The sequence below is a fragment of the Elephantulus edwardii genome, unplaced genomic scaffold, assembly GCF_000299155.1.
Source record: "Elephantulus edwardii isolate Elephantulus edwardi_28Jun2011 unplaced genomic scaffold, EleEdw1.0 scaffold00002, whole genome shotgun sequence".
NCBI lineage: Eukaryota > Metazoa > Chordata > Mammalia > Macroscelidea > Macroscelididae > Elephantulus > Elephantulus edwardii.
In genome coordinates, this window is record NW_006399752.1 from 35806083 (window position 1) to 35821415 (window position 15333).

At 49.9% G+C, this 15333-nt stretch overlaps 1 protein-coding gene across 1 annotated transcript in view; it reads left to right on the top strand.

Annotated features, from left to right (window-relative positions):
• The window catches only part of PPP2R5C (protein phosphatase 2, regulatory subunit B', gamma), a 172894-nt gene that overhangs the window by 105533 nt on the left and 52028 nt on the right, over positions 1–15333 (top strand). Inside the window, exon 2 of the mRNA XM_006879074.1 lies at positions 4240–4439. Coding sequence (XP_006879136.1) covers positions 4371–4439 — 69 coding nt within the window. The 5' untranslated portion in view covers positions 4240–4370. The remainder of the gene's footprint in view (positions 1–4239; positions 4440–15333) is intronic.

The following is a 15333-nucleotide window of genomic DNA, read 5'->3' on the forward strand; positions in this document are numbered from 1 at the left end:
ATTAGGCACTTGGTCAGTCCATCTCACTGAGTCTTCCAAGCATGCTGTCTCTCTCCAGGGAATAGCCTCTCCTAACAGCATGCCCAGAGTAAGTGAGGTGAAGCTTCACCATCCTTTTTGCCTCTAAGGAGCCCTCTGGCTGCATGTTCTTCGGGCAGTCCATGGGACACTCAGCACTCTTCTCCAGCACTGTAACTCACAGGCATCCGTCCTCCTTCTGTCATCCTTATTTGTTGCCCAACTCTCAGAAGCATAGCAGGTGATTGAAAAGGCCATGGCTTTAATCAGGCACATCTTAGGCTTTAAGTTGACATCATTGCTCTTCAGTTCTTTGGAGAGTTCCCTGATAGCGGACTGCAATGCGTCTTTGATTTCTTGACTGCTGGTACATATGGTGTTGATTGTGGATCCAACTAAGATAAAATCATTGACATCGTCAGTCTTTTCTCCATCTATCATGATGTTGCTTATTGGCCCAGTGGTGAGGAACTTAGTATTCTTGATGTTGAGATGTCATCCATATTGCAAGTCCTTGATCTGCAACAAGTGCTTCAGGTCCTACTCACATTCAACAAGCAAGGTTGTGTCATCTGCATAATACAGGTTGTTGGTGAGTCTTCCTCCAATCCTGATACCACAACCTTCTTCATAAAGTCCAGCTTCTCCAGTGATTTGTTCAGCATACAAACTGAAAAAGTATGGAGAGAAAAAGAAAGAAAGAAAAAGTATGGAGAAAGGATATAGCCATGTTGCACTCCTTTCTTGACGTTAAATTGTGAGGTGTCCCCTTGTATAGGGTTCATTTATGCACAGTTAATGTTCTGGAATCCCCGTTCTCCTCCGTGTTAGCCACGATCCACACAATCAAATGCTTTTGCACAAATAAAGCACAAATGTTAGTAAAGCACAAACAGATACTCTTCTGGTAGTCTCTGCCTTCAGCTAAGAGCCATCTGACATCTACAGTTATGTACTTGGTGCCGTGGCCTTTTCTAAGCTTGAACTTCTGACCATTTTCTGTCAGTGTCCTGTTCTAGTTGGTTTTGGATGATCTTCAGCAGTATTTTGCTCGCATGTGATATTAGTGATTCTTTTAGATCACCTGTCTTAGGAAGGAGAAGGAATACAGATCTCTTCCAGTCAGTGGACCACGGAGGTAGCTGTTTTCTAGATTTCCTGGCAGAGGCTGGTTAACACATCGAGAGCTACATCTGTGTTTTGGAACATGACAACTGATATCCCATCATTCCTGGGGCAATATTTTTTTGACAATGCCTTCATTACGGCTTGAGCTTCTTCCCTCCTCACCGCTGACTCTGTTTTTGGTTTAGTTTTTTTTTTCCTTGTTGTATATTACTGAGTCAGATCTGACTGGCACAGGAGGAGATTGACCCTCCTTCTCCAGCGGAGCATCTGGTGGATTCAGTAACCATTGACACTTGATCATATACTACTTCCTGAAATGTCTCTGTGTTGACAAGTTCTTTTTGGTGTGGTGGCTCTGTATGTTCATTCCCTCCATTCTCTTTTATTGCTTCCTGAATCATTCAAGACTTTGCCCAAAGCATCTTTCAGTCTTGCAACTCGTGACTTGAATTTGTTTTTAGTTCGTTCCACTTGAGAAATACTGAGCTCCTTACTAGATGGGTTCAAACCCACCCTTTCAGCGAGCCCCACCAGGGCTCCTTGTCAGGGAGAAGGGAGAGCTTCAGAAAGGGCCACCACACCCTCACTGTGACATCCAGGAAGAGGGGCACAGGCTGTGGACAAGTGGCACTGCTGTGCCTGTGGAGTTAGAGGCCAGGCCCTGGAGAAGTGAGAGCAGCAAGGTGACGCCTCGGTGGAGAGGCCAGAAAGTGAGTGAGAGGTGAACACAGGAGGACAGGAAGCCAGACTGGAGGGCTCAGCTGCGTGTTCTTGGTCACCCTTTACTCTCCTAAAGGTTATTTAGGACCCCAAGAGCTTTGGTGGATGCAAATTAAAACGCTTTATTAATACTGACCTTTTTTGAAATTAAACCAGAGGAAAATCTTAGTTTGCCTATTGAGTGACTCCTTCAAGATAATAGACTCGTGTTAACGTAGTCAACAAGTTAGCATCAAATTCTAATGGAAATAACCATGCTGAGAGTGAGTGGTGGCATTGTTTCTGCCTTCACACATCTCTGTACAGAGCTCACAGGGTGCTGCAGGCCCTCGGCGGTGGCCCTGGTCTCCTGGCCGAGGTGCAGAAAGACACCTTTCTGTGAGGGGAGGGGTAGCACCACTGGTTTCTCCCCAGAGTCCACAGCATGGCCCCAAGACACCTGTGATCTGTCACGGTGCATTCTAGGGGCATCTCGCACTGGGACCTTCTCTCATCATACTGTATCGTGGCTGTTTGGAAGTGCTGGTACGTGGCATTTCACGGCACAGCCAGCCTTGATTTACTGCTCACACTTTCCCAGAGTCTGTTTTCTACAAATTGGAGGCTGGGGCAGTCTTGCTCCAGGCCACCCCCACAGCCCAGCTCCTCAGCTCTCCCGCTCACTTGGCATCTTGGTGTCACATTTTGGGAATTTTCAGTGTTTCAAATTTTTCCTCTTGCATGTGCACTCAGTAGTCCTCAGTGTGGGGTGCACTATCCGTAACTTCTATATCCATGTAACTGGTAGACAGCACGCCATATTACCGTGGTCAGGAGCCCACCCAGGGGCCTTCAGGACAATGTCTGCAGGATCCGCCCTCCAGCACCTTCCCATCTCAGAGTCATTGACTCCACAGCTGCCTCGCTGGCAGAACTGAGTGTTCCGGAGTCCACAGGGCTCTGCTTGAGCCCTGCTTCGCCCCGCGCCAGGCCTCTCGATGGCTGTTGAGCCCTGGGTGCTCTCTGAGGTGTGGCAAGGGTTAGGTGAGAGCAGGTGTGTAAGGTACTGAGCAGGGCCTGGCCCGGTGAGCAGCTTCCGGCTGCTGTCAGGTCAGTCCTGGCCCCCCCAGCGTCACACGCAGCAGGACACCGCTCTGCCGGTCTGCGTCATCCTGATGTTGGCTACAGATCAGATGATTGTGACCCTCCAGTCCCACTGACGGATCTTTGCTAGTAGGTTGCCAGGCCTTTCCTCCTAGTCCTTCCTCATCTGGAAGCTTCACTGAAACCTGTTCAGCATCGTGGCAACACAGAGGCTTCCGCTGACAGACAGGTGGTGACTGCATGTGATGTGCTCCTGCTGGGAATTGAATCTAGGTCTTCCGCGTGGAAGTCAAGAATTCTACCACCTGCCCGCAACCACTAGGTAACAGGTGCTATTACCGCACTTATTTGTGCCATTTCTATGTCATAACCATTAGTAACACCCACATGCTCATGTGTATCCAGAGTGCTTTGTGGAGCCCTAGTGATGTGATGTTGGGCTACTAACCTAACCTAGAGGTTGGTGGTTCACATCAACCAGCCACTCTGCAAGAGAAAGATGGACCCCAGGAAATTACAGCCTCGAACCTGGAGGGGCTCCATCAGTTGGAATCGAGTCATAGGCACTGGGTTGGATTTGGGATTGGGGGGGGTGTGTGTGTGTGTAGCAGTTTGTTTAGACGTCACTGTGATGTGTGTTCTTCTTAGCAGTGAAGGGCGCTTGTACCCTCTTCTTTGGTTAGTTTAGAGGAAGACCCCTCTCAGGCCTGTCTCCACCTGTCCTGTACACAAGCTGTGCAGGGCGTGGTCCCACGCCCTCGCCCCTGGCCCCACCCAGCACATGCCTTTGGGGAAGTTAGTGCTGGTTCACAAACATTGTTGAAATGTTTAGAGGGAAGTATTTGGAATGGTGCTGAAAAAAATTTTTCACAAGGTTGAAAAATTTTCCAAATCATTAAAAACATTCTAAACTTTTGGTCTGAGTCTTGACTGGTGTTTTCATTTTTTATTTTAAAGGCATGTTTCACCTCTGTGACCTTGTTTCATCTCTTTTTCTCTTGAGTCCATTAATTCAAAATAAAAATTACCATTGCGTACTGTCCAGTTGGAACTAACCCGTAGCTGACGCTCCGCAGGTTTTCAGAAGCAGTAAATCTCACAGGCAGAGATCACCCATCTCCTCCCGTCGAGCAGCTGGTGGATTTGATCTGCCTGCCTTCGGGTGGCAGCACACCTCGTTACCACTCGACCTCCAGGGATCCTGACAGAAACATAGCAGGAGCTTTCTGTGTCTCCCTCACCTTTGGGTTAAGCATTTTCCAATCGATGTCTTGCTTTTCTGCCTTTCAGATGTTCCTCCTGCTGATCAAGAGAAGCTTTTCATCCAGAAGTTACGTCAGTGTTGTGTCCTCTTTGACTTTGTTTCCGACCCACTCAGTGACCTAAAGTGGAAGGAAGTGAAACGAGCCGCGTTGAGTGAAATGGTGGAGTACATCACCCACAACCGGAACGTCATCACAGAGCCAATCTACCCCGAAGTAGTCCATATGGTAAGTCCTCCAGCCAGGAGCGCACGGCTGCCTGCTCTGGTCTCGGCCATAGCGTCTCTGGAAGCAGGCAGCCTCTTCCCACAAAACCTCACTGCCCAGGAAAGGGTCCTCCAGTCCCAGCATGTGTATGTCCATGCTGAGGAATGATAGCTCCCTGTTAGGATACCCTGGGCGCCACTGATCATGGTCTCAGGGGTCCCTCCAGGGCCCTCTGGGGGCTAGATATGTTGTGTGTATTCATCCGCACATCTTCATGTGCGGTGGAAATTTGCAACTTTGTACCCAAGGTCTTTTTCTCTTCACATATTGTTTTAGGGGTTTTTTAACATATATGACAATGTAATGGTGCTCATATGTAGTTTGGAAGTAAAGATGTGTGCATACCAGTGTAGGAAGATTTTAATAGTGGGCAGAAGAGATGGGACCACGTGGGTATCAGGCAGATGGGTTCTGCCCATCCATGCGAATTTCCGGACCCGTTATCCTTATTGGTTGCAATGGCCTCTGCCCCTCTGGGCTGGTATGGGAAAGTGCCCTGACTGGCCGAGGCGGCGTCCGTCATACTGGGTTCGTGTGGGTTGTTCTAACTGCTGAATCTCCCATCCTCTGCTTGTCACTCTATGGCCTCTCTTTGAAGGTCAGGTACCACTGCCCTCCATCAGCACCACCTGTAAGGATGGCACACAGTATGCCTACTCTAATTCATTCTGGGCAGCTCATTCTCTTGTGTTTGTTAGAATTTTTGATATTTTATACACCCTTCAGTTTTGGACGTCCCTCATTACGAGTCCAGCATAGGACAATATTCAGAGCATCGCTCATAGGATAACTGTGAGTCAGACTCAACTCAACGGCACCTAACAGCAGCTCAACAGGGAGCATTCACGGCAAGGAGCTCTGTTGCAGTTCCAAAGGCACACGGTTCGAATCCACCATTTGCTCCACAGGAGGTCAGGCAATCTCTTCCACCCGTGACGTTTAAAGCCTCTGAAAACCTGCTGAGAGGCCAGCGTTGGGTTGCTTCTCATGGCACACAACAAGATGTTACTATTTCAACAAACAGACACTGCCTTGGACGTGCTCACCAAGTTGTACCAAGAAATCTGAAGGACAACTACTTGGCCTACCTGACTGGAAGAGATCCATATTTATTCCCACTCCAAAAAAAAAAGGTGATCCTACAGACTGGAAACTATCAAACATGATCAAAAGCAAAATCCTGCTGAAGATTATCCAAAACCAGCTGAACAGTACATGGGCAGAGAACTACCAGAAATACAAGCTGGGTTTAGGAGAGGCCATGGCAGTAGGGACATTATCGCTAAAGTCAGATGGATCTTGGCTGCAAATTTAGAGCACCAGAGGAATGTCTTATCTGTGTTTCATTGACTATGCAAAGTCCTCTTTGATTGTGTGTATCGCACAAATTGTGGCTAACATTGAGAAGAGTGGGGATCCCAGAACACTTGACTATGCTCATGCAAAATCTATACTTGCAGCAGGAAGCAGTTGTCAGAAGAGAGCAGGAAACACTGCATGGTTTAAAGTCAGGAGAGGAGTGTGTCAGGAATGTGTTCTGTCTCCTTACTTCAATCTATATGAGGAACATCATTTGGGAGGCTGGACTTTATAAGGAGGAATGTGGCATCAGGATTGGACAGAGACTCGTCAACAACCTGCGTTATGTAGATGGCACAACTTTGCTTGCCGAAACTGAGGAGGACTAGAAGTGTTTGCTGCAGAAAGCCAAGGACTATAGTCTTCAATATGGTTTGGAATGCAGCATCAAGAAGACAAAGCTTGTCACCACTGGGCTATTTGGCAGCACCATGATAGATTGGGACGGTTAACAATTTTCGCTTGCTTGGTTCCACAGTGAACACTCTATGCACCAGCAGTCAGAAAATCAAAAGACAAATTGCATTAGGAAAATCTGCTGTCAGGGACCTCTGTAGAGTGCTAAAGAGCAAAGTTGTCAGTCCAGAAACTAAGGTGCGCCTGTTCCAGGCCATGGTTTTCACAGTTACTTACTATACATCAGAGGGCTGGATCATGACTAAGGATGACAGAAGAATCAATGCCTTTGAATGGTGCTGTGGTGCTGGAGAAGAGTATTGAACATACCATGGGCTGCCAAGAGAACAAACAGATTTGTCCTGGAGAGAGTGAAATCAGGTTTCTCCTTGGAGGTGGCTAGGATTCTAAAGCTCCGTCTCACATACTTTGGGCACATGGCCAAGAGATACCAGTCCTTGGCAAAGAACATCATGCTCGGGAAGGTGAAGGGATAGCACAGGAGAGGAAGAACCTGGATGAGATAGATTGACAGAGTAACTGGAGTAATGGGGCTGGGTGTGTTGGGATCAGTGAGACTGGCTCAGGACAGGGCAGGGTTTGGAGCTACTGTGCATAGCGTTCCTATGAGGGAACAGGACAGCACATAACAATAAGTCTGTAGTGGTCTCAAACATAGTGAAGATTGTGAGAAGAGCATAGGATAGGACAGAGTTCAGGTCTGTTGTTCACGGTGGCTTTAGGTTGTAGTCAACTCTTTGTATGGCATTTGTGTTGCTTAATATAAAATTTTAAGTTCTGGTCTTCCTTCAACTCTTACTACCACGCCTGATCTACTGAACTCTTAAATTACTGAATTATTTATTTATTCATTCACTCAGTAAAGATAAAATACCTTGATTTCTCACTTTAGTCTATGTGCTTCAGGAAGAACATGAAAGTAACATTATTTCTACATAACACAGGCAGCTCTATCTGAAGTTGATTATTTGAATTCATTGTCATTCATTTTTGAAGTTCAGAGTTTGCGGTGGGAGTTGGCCACCCGGCTGCCAGGGTCGTGTAGCCGCCTGGCCAGCGTGTTTGCCGGAGGAGCACTGAGTGGATTTAGCGGCTCAGACAGGAGAACTGGGAAGATCTCTTCCTGGGAAGTCCTCCCACTCCCAGGATCATAAGGAAAAGTAGCTAAGGTTTCCCCCAGAACGTCGGTCGCTGGTTCCCTCCTCGCCCTTGACCACTTGTTGGGACTTTCATGTCAGTGGTGCGTTGTAGGCCTTTGACCTTGTTTCTTCCTGAACTGGTGGTCACTTGTCTGTCACACAGTAGATGTTTTCTTGTCCCTAAAACACTTTTTATTGTCCATTAAGTTTATGTCAGACAAGAATAGCCTTAGTTGCCATTGGTACCTGGGTCGAGTGGTATCCCAAGAGAAGGGTCTCCCGAAGGGGTGGGCATCTGCTGTCTGGGTCCGGCCCACATGTTCGGCCTTGAGCCGGAGGGGTTCCCAGCTACTCGAGTCAGGCCCTTCCTTGGTCACGTCTGGAAGCTGTGAGTTGGCAAAGCGCTGACAACACTTATGGTGAAGAACTGTGTAGGAGGCACATTGTTTACGCCTTTGGCTGCAAATCGAAAGGTCAAATGTTCAAATCCTCAGCCACTTCAGAGGAGACAGATGAGACGGTGTCACTTGTAAAGAGTCAGGCGAAAACAAACAGACACAAACCCCACTGCTGTCAAGTGACTTCCTCCCCCCAGTGACCCTCTGTCAGGTTCCCAGGCTGGCCAGCTTTCCCGGAGGAGACGCCATCTTTCTCCAGGGAAGGAACTGATGGGTGCAAACCTCTGATCTTTCGGTTAACTGACGCATTAGGCACTACACCTCCAGACTGGGAGGCCCCGAGGGACCGTTAGACTCTCTCCCGCAGGGTCCCTCTAAGTAGAAACAGGCTCAGGCCCCTTAGGGCGGGTGTCCTCCCACAGTCATAATTGTTCCCTAACTGGATACGCATACTGCTCACTTAACCCTGTTCTCACCGCTGAAAAGCCAGCTTGTCCTCTCTGCAGCAATTCGCAGGCTTTACGTGGTGCTCCTTTGACAGGCCCCGCGTGGCGTCCCCCCACCGGCCACCCATGTCTTTAAGAACTCAAGCCGTGGGCAGGGTTTCTGTGAAATGCCCCCTCGAAGGGCCCCGCATGGCACCCCCTCAGGGGGCACCGTGTGATACTCCCCTGGAGGCCCCCACATGGCGCTCCCTCAGTGGTCACCGTGTGATGTTCCCTCTGAGAGCCCCCACATGACGCTCCCCAACCACACGTGTCTTTAAGAACTCAGGCCTTGGGCAGGGCTTCTGCCCTCCCAGACCTTTAGTTCGAATGTGAGGACAGGCCTAGACTAAGTGGATAATAGAAGTGTGCCTCGGAGGCCCCATCAGGTAAGTAAAGACCTCGATAAAGTGCATCACACCAGTTTTCTAATTCCTCAGGACACGTAAAAGTTGCGTTGGCGTCATACTGGAGCCCTGGTGCTGGGGTGGGGTGAGGTAGGATGCATGTTGGATTGCTAAACGGTCCCACCGGACAAAGAGGAGGCTGTTTGCTCCTGTCATGTTTTCCAGCCTCAGACCCCTGATGGATGGTCAGTCACCACGATTCAGAGTAGGCTAGAAGGCAGTGAGTCTGTTAACGGTGCACTAGTTTTATGGGAAAGTGTGAAATGTGAGAATTACCAAAATGAGACAGACACACAAAGCGAGCCTTTGCTGTTGGGAGAATGGTGCCAGCGGACTTTATTGACAGAGGGTTGTCAAAAACCTTTGGTTTGTAAAACGTGAAGTATCTTTGAAGCATAATGAGACCCATTTAAGAAACACAATTCTGTTGTGTTTAATATAGTCACAGGGGTTTGCACCCACAACATCTAAATAGAGAATATTTCTGTCCCCTCTGAATGAAACCCCATACCCATGGAAGTCACCTCCCTACCTCCCCACCTCCCCCGTCTCCCAGCCCTCGACAGCTGCTCTCTGTAGATTTGCTCAGCCTGAACGAACGTTTTCTCTACTTAGTGACTCCTGTCCCTCTGTGATCCTCTGTGCGCGGGGCCCTGTAGCATGATGCTTTCGAGAGGCCTTCATGTGGTAGCAGGTGTGAGAACACCACCCTCTTGATGGTGGACAAACGCTTGGTTAAACGGTGTCCACGTTGTTTCTCCATTTGGTAGTCTTTGGATATTTGCGTTGTTTCCACTCTGACTAGCTTGAGCGATGCTGCTCTTAACATGTGTGGACAGACTTCTCTGCAGAGGTATGTTCTCATTGCTCCGGCTGATGGATCTCATAGTAATTCTATGGGCACCTGCTTGCAGAACTGTCAGACTCTCCCAAAGTCGTGGTGTTCCCGCCAGCGGCGTGGACAGCTTCCAGTCCCTCCCATCCTCGCCTAACTGAAAACTAATTCCTGGCTGTCCAATCGCAACCCACCCTTCAGCGCCTTCTCACAGGCTGTAAATGGGACTGGAAGACACTGTCCATATTTCCTCCTCAAAGCAGCTAGTGGGTTCAAACTGTCTGCCTTTGGATTGGAAACACAAGTCTATTATCTTCTGCTTCCTAGAGGGCTGGGAAGTGTTGCACTGTTACGCTAGCGGCTTTGCTCTGGAGGTTCAAATCCCGCAGCCCCTCCGCGAGGGAGAGATGAGTGTCAGAGGCCGTGCCGTCCACAGCATCTGGAGCTTGCTGGAGTGTCAGCCAGGAGTCAGGACCAACTCAAGCTTCTTTTCTTGGCCATCATAAAGTGGCATTGCCCTGTGGTTTTGAGGAGTGGCCAGGGAGTTCTGGGGGCTGGTGCGTAAGGAACTGTGCTGTCAGCACAAAGGTGGGCAGCGGCTGCCAGGAGGAGGGGGCAGCCGTGACTCAGCGTCCTCTTGACTTGCATTGGAGGTTTTGAGTTGGTTTTGTTTCATGTTATGAGTAACAAGGCTCAACACTGTGTATGTTCTGTGTGTGTTTATACGGTTTCATCTGGATCACACAGCACAGCATTAAATCCTAGAATGAACCCTTCACCGTCTAGCCTGACTGACCTTTTCATTTCCCACATAATACTGAAGCGCAGAAAGGAAAGGGTTGATTATTTCTGTAACAGACACCACAAGGGGGTGACTTCCACAAACAGAAATGTATTTCCTTAGAGTTTAGGAGGCTAGAGGTCCGACATTAGGGTCCCTGCCCTGGGGAAGGCCCACTCGCTCCATCGGTGGTGAAGGACGTCGTGGTTGCCTTCAGTGTCTGCATGCCGGCTTACTCACAGGTCCCCCTCTGTCCTGGGCCTCCTTGGTGTCAAAGAGCTCACTCCTGCAGAGGGACTCAGGCCCGCAAAGATGCTCTCCCTTTTCCCAAAGTCAGCCACTCTGGTGACCTAATGATAGGACTGCAATGCCAACCCAAAGGCATACAGTTCAAATCCACCAGCAGCTCCACGAAAAAAGATAGGGCTCAACTGTGAGTCATTTCTGACTCAGAGCACATGACAGGTCCTGACAGTGTTCTTACTGGTACAAGGACCACCCGGCACCCACCCCGCAGCTCATTTCCCTCCCTTTTATCTGTAGCGAGAGCGCACTGGTGGGCAGGGAATCGCTGCGAGCCTCAGGTGCCCCTTTCGGTTGGCTGGAGTCCCCCACCAGCAAGGCCCAGGGAGAACATGGGCAGGTCGCCTCTGCCTAGTGTGCCAAGACGATGGTACAGGCTGCACCTGGGGGAACGCCCTCTATGGGGAGCAGTGATGGGCTTGGGAGTGTTGCATTCCGCCCTTAATCCTTTGCAGTGCGGTTTACCAGCTCCCGGATCCTTCTGTAACTCCCACAGTGCACAGCAGCATCACAGGTACGGGGCACGGGGTAGACACATGCCCGTCCGTCACTGAGGGGAGGAGGAGCAGTACCCACAGAGGAGAGTCTTGGTATTTGTCAACTTTGAGTGTTTCTGAGTTTAGTCATCTGCCTTTTCCATTAAATGGTCTGATCTTTTAATATTCTGCAGGCATGGATATTTTCTTACAATCAAACAAGGATAGCGAACCAAGTAACACTTTTTTGTTGTGTGCCATTGAGTTGGCAATGTAAATCCTTTTTAAGAAATTCAGGAAGATGGTGCCGAGAACAAAGAAGGAGCCCCCGCCCCTCCCAAAACTGAAGCCAAAGCAAAGATATTAAAGGCAAGAAGGCATCCTGAAGGGCATCCCCGGCCACACACACACACACACGCACACACACACACACACACAAAAGATCCACACATCACCCACCTTCCTAAGTCGCTGAGACTCCAAAGATAGCCTGAGTACCCCCAGAAGGGCACCCCCAGGAGAGGCAAGCTTGACCACCAAGCCATCATCAAGTTTCCCCTGACCACTGAGTCAGCCATGAAGAAGACAGAAGGTAACAACACACTTGTGTTCATTGTGGATGTCAAGGCCAAAAAGCACCAAATCAAACAAGCTGTAAAGAAGCTCCATGACATTGATGTGGCCAAGGTCAACACTTTAATTAGGCCTGATGGAGGGAAGAAGGCCTATGTTCGACTTACTCCTGACTATGATGCTCTGAATGTTGCCAACAAAATTGCGATCATCTAAACGGAGTCCAGGTGTTTAATTCTAAATACAAATTTTTCTCACTAAAAAAAAAAATTCAAAGTGGAAATGCATGTTGATAGCACTTAAGAAATTAGACTTGTTGAAACATGGACATGTGTGTCCATTTTTACATGTGATTTTAAAGGGTTCAGAGTCAACAGGAGGCTCCACTTTAAAACTTTGGGGTTTCTTCCTGATCTGTGAAATGATTGGATCACATCTAATTTTGTGGATGGCACATCTCGAGTGTCTGAGACCATCCCAAAACGCGTGTGAAGTTCACGCTGCCCACATTGTCCTAAGTGTCCGGCTCTGTCACGGTGCTGACGTGGGTGGTGCAAGTGGCAGTGATAGGCTGGCCCCTCAGCCAAGTGAGGGCTGCGGCGCCCACCAGCCTGCACCACCACCCACTGCTGTTAACAAAGTCAGACAGAAGGAAAGATGGCTCTGAGAGCCGTGACCGTTCCACACACACAGACCCTTCTACCAGTGGGATTGATGAAATGGGAACCTCCGAAAGCACCCCTCATGTGGTCAGGATGGGAGCTAACCCTCTGCCCTTCTGGATACCTCTTCTGCCTGAATGACAGACAAACCGGTTATCCACACTTGGGCGGAGGGGCACCCTGGTGTGGTGCTCTTCCTGCCATTTGAAGGACAATAGCTCACAGTGTTTGCTGTCAGTCTCAAGCAGAAATGTGAATGCTTGAGAACGTGTGTCTGTCATTGTGAGCTCAAGCGGCCAGCGCTCAGCCGTCCTGACACGATCCAGGCTGGTAATGGGATTTTTTTCACATAGGTACATGATGAGTCACCTTTGGAAGACACACGTAACTCGACAAACCAGTATTTTCCAGTTGGCATTTTGAGATCAGTCAGGGCCAGATGAGCTGTTCAAAGAACAAGGCGCCTCTGGGTCTTGAAGTCTTGAAGGAAGAGAGTATAAGCAGCTCCCTGGTCTCCCTTCAGATGCTACATTGTAGCTAACCTTTAATAAATTACCACTTGTCAAGTCTGGTGCTTGTCAGAGAAGAATGTCCAATTACCTGAAAGGCTTATTCAGACAGCTCTTCCTCTTACAACTATATGTCTGGATAAGACTAGTTATTTTTTTATTCTGTATATCAGGCAACAGAACGTATTTAGCTCATTTCCATCAGGCCAGAACCAGCTGGTGAGTTTTCGGTAACTTATGTGGGAGGTGGTGGAACCACTACCAGCACTGGGCGCTGCCTTTGGACCAGCAGCTCAGCTCCCTGCCTTTGCGCCACCAGTGCTCCCTAAGAGCTTGTCAGTAGGGAAATGAACGTGCACGTAGGATGGTCCAGCTCTGTTCTGTGAGACCAGACGGTAGAGATTTTTTTTTCTTGAACGTAAAAATGCTGTCACCCTGATTTCACACTAATCTTGTTGTTCTTTAAGGAAATAGAGCTCTTTTTCATAAGCCTGGTTTATTTTTATTCACACCTGCTGGGTTTGTTTAGTAGATGAATCCACCTTTAGGCCTTTCCGCAGTTTGATTTCTAGTTCAGTCACCTGATTAGCGCCCACGCTCATGTTTCAGAGTGGGCGGGGCTGGTCAGAGCCTGTGGCAGCAGCTTCCCTGGGAGATGCCCTCAGCCCCCCCCCCCCCGTTCCGACTCCTGGGCAGGGGCACTGTAGTGCTCCCTAACTTCCCTCTGGGTCATCCTTGAGGAATGGAAGGCCTGAGGATATTGTCCTAAGCAGCCGTCCTCCAGTGGCCCCCTCGGAGCTGACGCCCACACAGAACACGTGTGGCAGTTGTCTGTCTTTCCGTGGTAAGGTCTCCTGCACAAGCCCTTTTGTGTCCTATCAAGGCACACTTGCTGCTTTGGAATTCCCGCCACACCCTGAGGGGTGAGGCTGGTTTTAATAGTGGCAGGTGACCCACAGCTGAGGTGCCTTTCATCTGTGATCAGGTGGACGGTCGAAGAAGTGAACGGACGGACGTCTTTAGAACCTTCCCACTGTGTTGTCTGACTCGGAGCGTGGAGGACAGCCTGGACGCTGAGTCATCGGGAAGTGTTGCAGCCTGCCTGCTGGGCTCCAGGCTGCGTGCTGCCTCTTGTGGCCACAGGAGCGGGTAGGATGTGACCTCTGCCCCACAGGACGCACCACCTGCCTGGGGCACTTGCAGAGGTGAAAGGTCAGAGAGAACCCACTGGAGACCTCCCCTCTGTGAGGGCCCCACGGAGGCATCAGGCCTGGATGACTAGGAAACACCAGGTGGGGCAGGGATCGGTTTCTGGCGTGCAGAGTGGCTGTGTTAGGGTTTGACCCAGCTCAGCGCTCCCAGTGCAGTGAGGGTGGGTGTAGACTGTCCGCAGGGCTGGACCTGCCCTGTCTGGGCAGGACAGAAGGGATGTGGAGAGAGGTAGAAGGGGCACCGAAGCGGTTCTGGCATTCCGCAGGGAAGAAGCAGAGAGACGAGGCCAGGGCCTGAGAAGAAGGTGGGAGCAGGGATCGGGGTGTAGAGTGGACCCAATGTTCTTGGCTGCAGCGTGTGGCTGGTGAATTAGGGGGAGCGTGTTGACTCCACGTCAGAAGATCTGGTTTGAATCTTGACTGCTGTTGAGTATCCTTGTGGAGGAGTCCTGAAACCCAGCCAGCTCTGCGGCAGGGAGCAGCCGTGTGGTGGGGGTGACGGCAGCCCTCGTCAAAGGGCTGTGGCAGCATCCTGTCTCACAGGTCAGTTAGGACCCCAGGGGACACATGCCACTCTCAGCACCACCACTGTGAATTCACGGAGACGGCATTCAGGTGTGTCGCTGTTGCTGCCCCATGTCCAGTGGGCTCCCAGCTGCGGGCCTGTCTGTCCCTTATTTAGAAGCTCCTTGAGCTCCTGAACTACTTCAAGAGAGGTGGTCATGTTCATGTTTATAGTGTTTCAGCTCCAGGGTAAAATATGTGGTCCAGGGTCCAGAGTCGCTGAAGGTCTGTAACAGAAAAAGAGTTCCCAAAGTCCACCCTCCGCCGCTGAGTAGGTCGCCCCTGGGAACAAAGAAGAGCCAGCTGCCTGGGCGCCCCAGAGAAGCACGCTGCCACAGCCTTCTCCACAGAGCAGCTCATGGCGTCACACCACCACCCTTTGGCTTAGCTGTCAGTGCTTTGACCACAGTGCCACCTGTGACTGAGCTCCAAGAAGTACCATCAGTGGGGGAAAGAGAGTGCACTGTGAAATCCTCTCCACCGCATTACACAACTCTGCAGTCGTCCACAGCACAGATTGATTTACTGATGCTATTTTATAAATAGGTTGTTGTTGTTATGTGCCGTCGAGTTGTTTGCGACTCATAGCGACCCTGTGTACAACAGCCCTAAACCCTGCTCTGTCCTGTGCCAGTTGCATTGCCTCTGACACACCCATCCCAATTACCCCAGTCACTGAATCAACCCACCTCATAGAGGGTCTTCCCCTCCTGCGCTGTCCCTCTACTCTACCCAG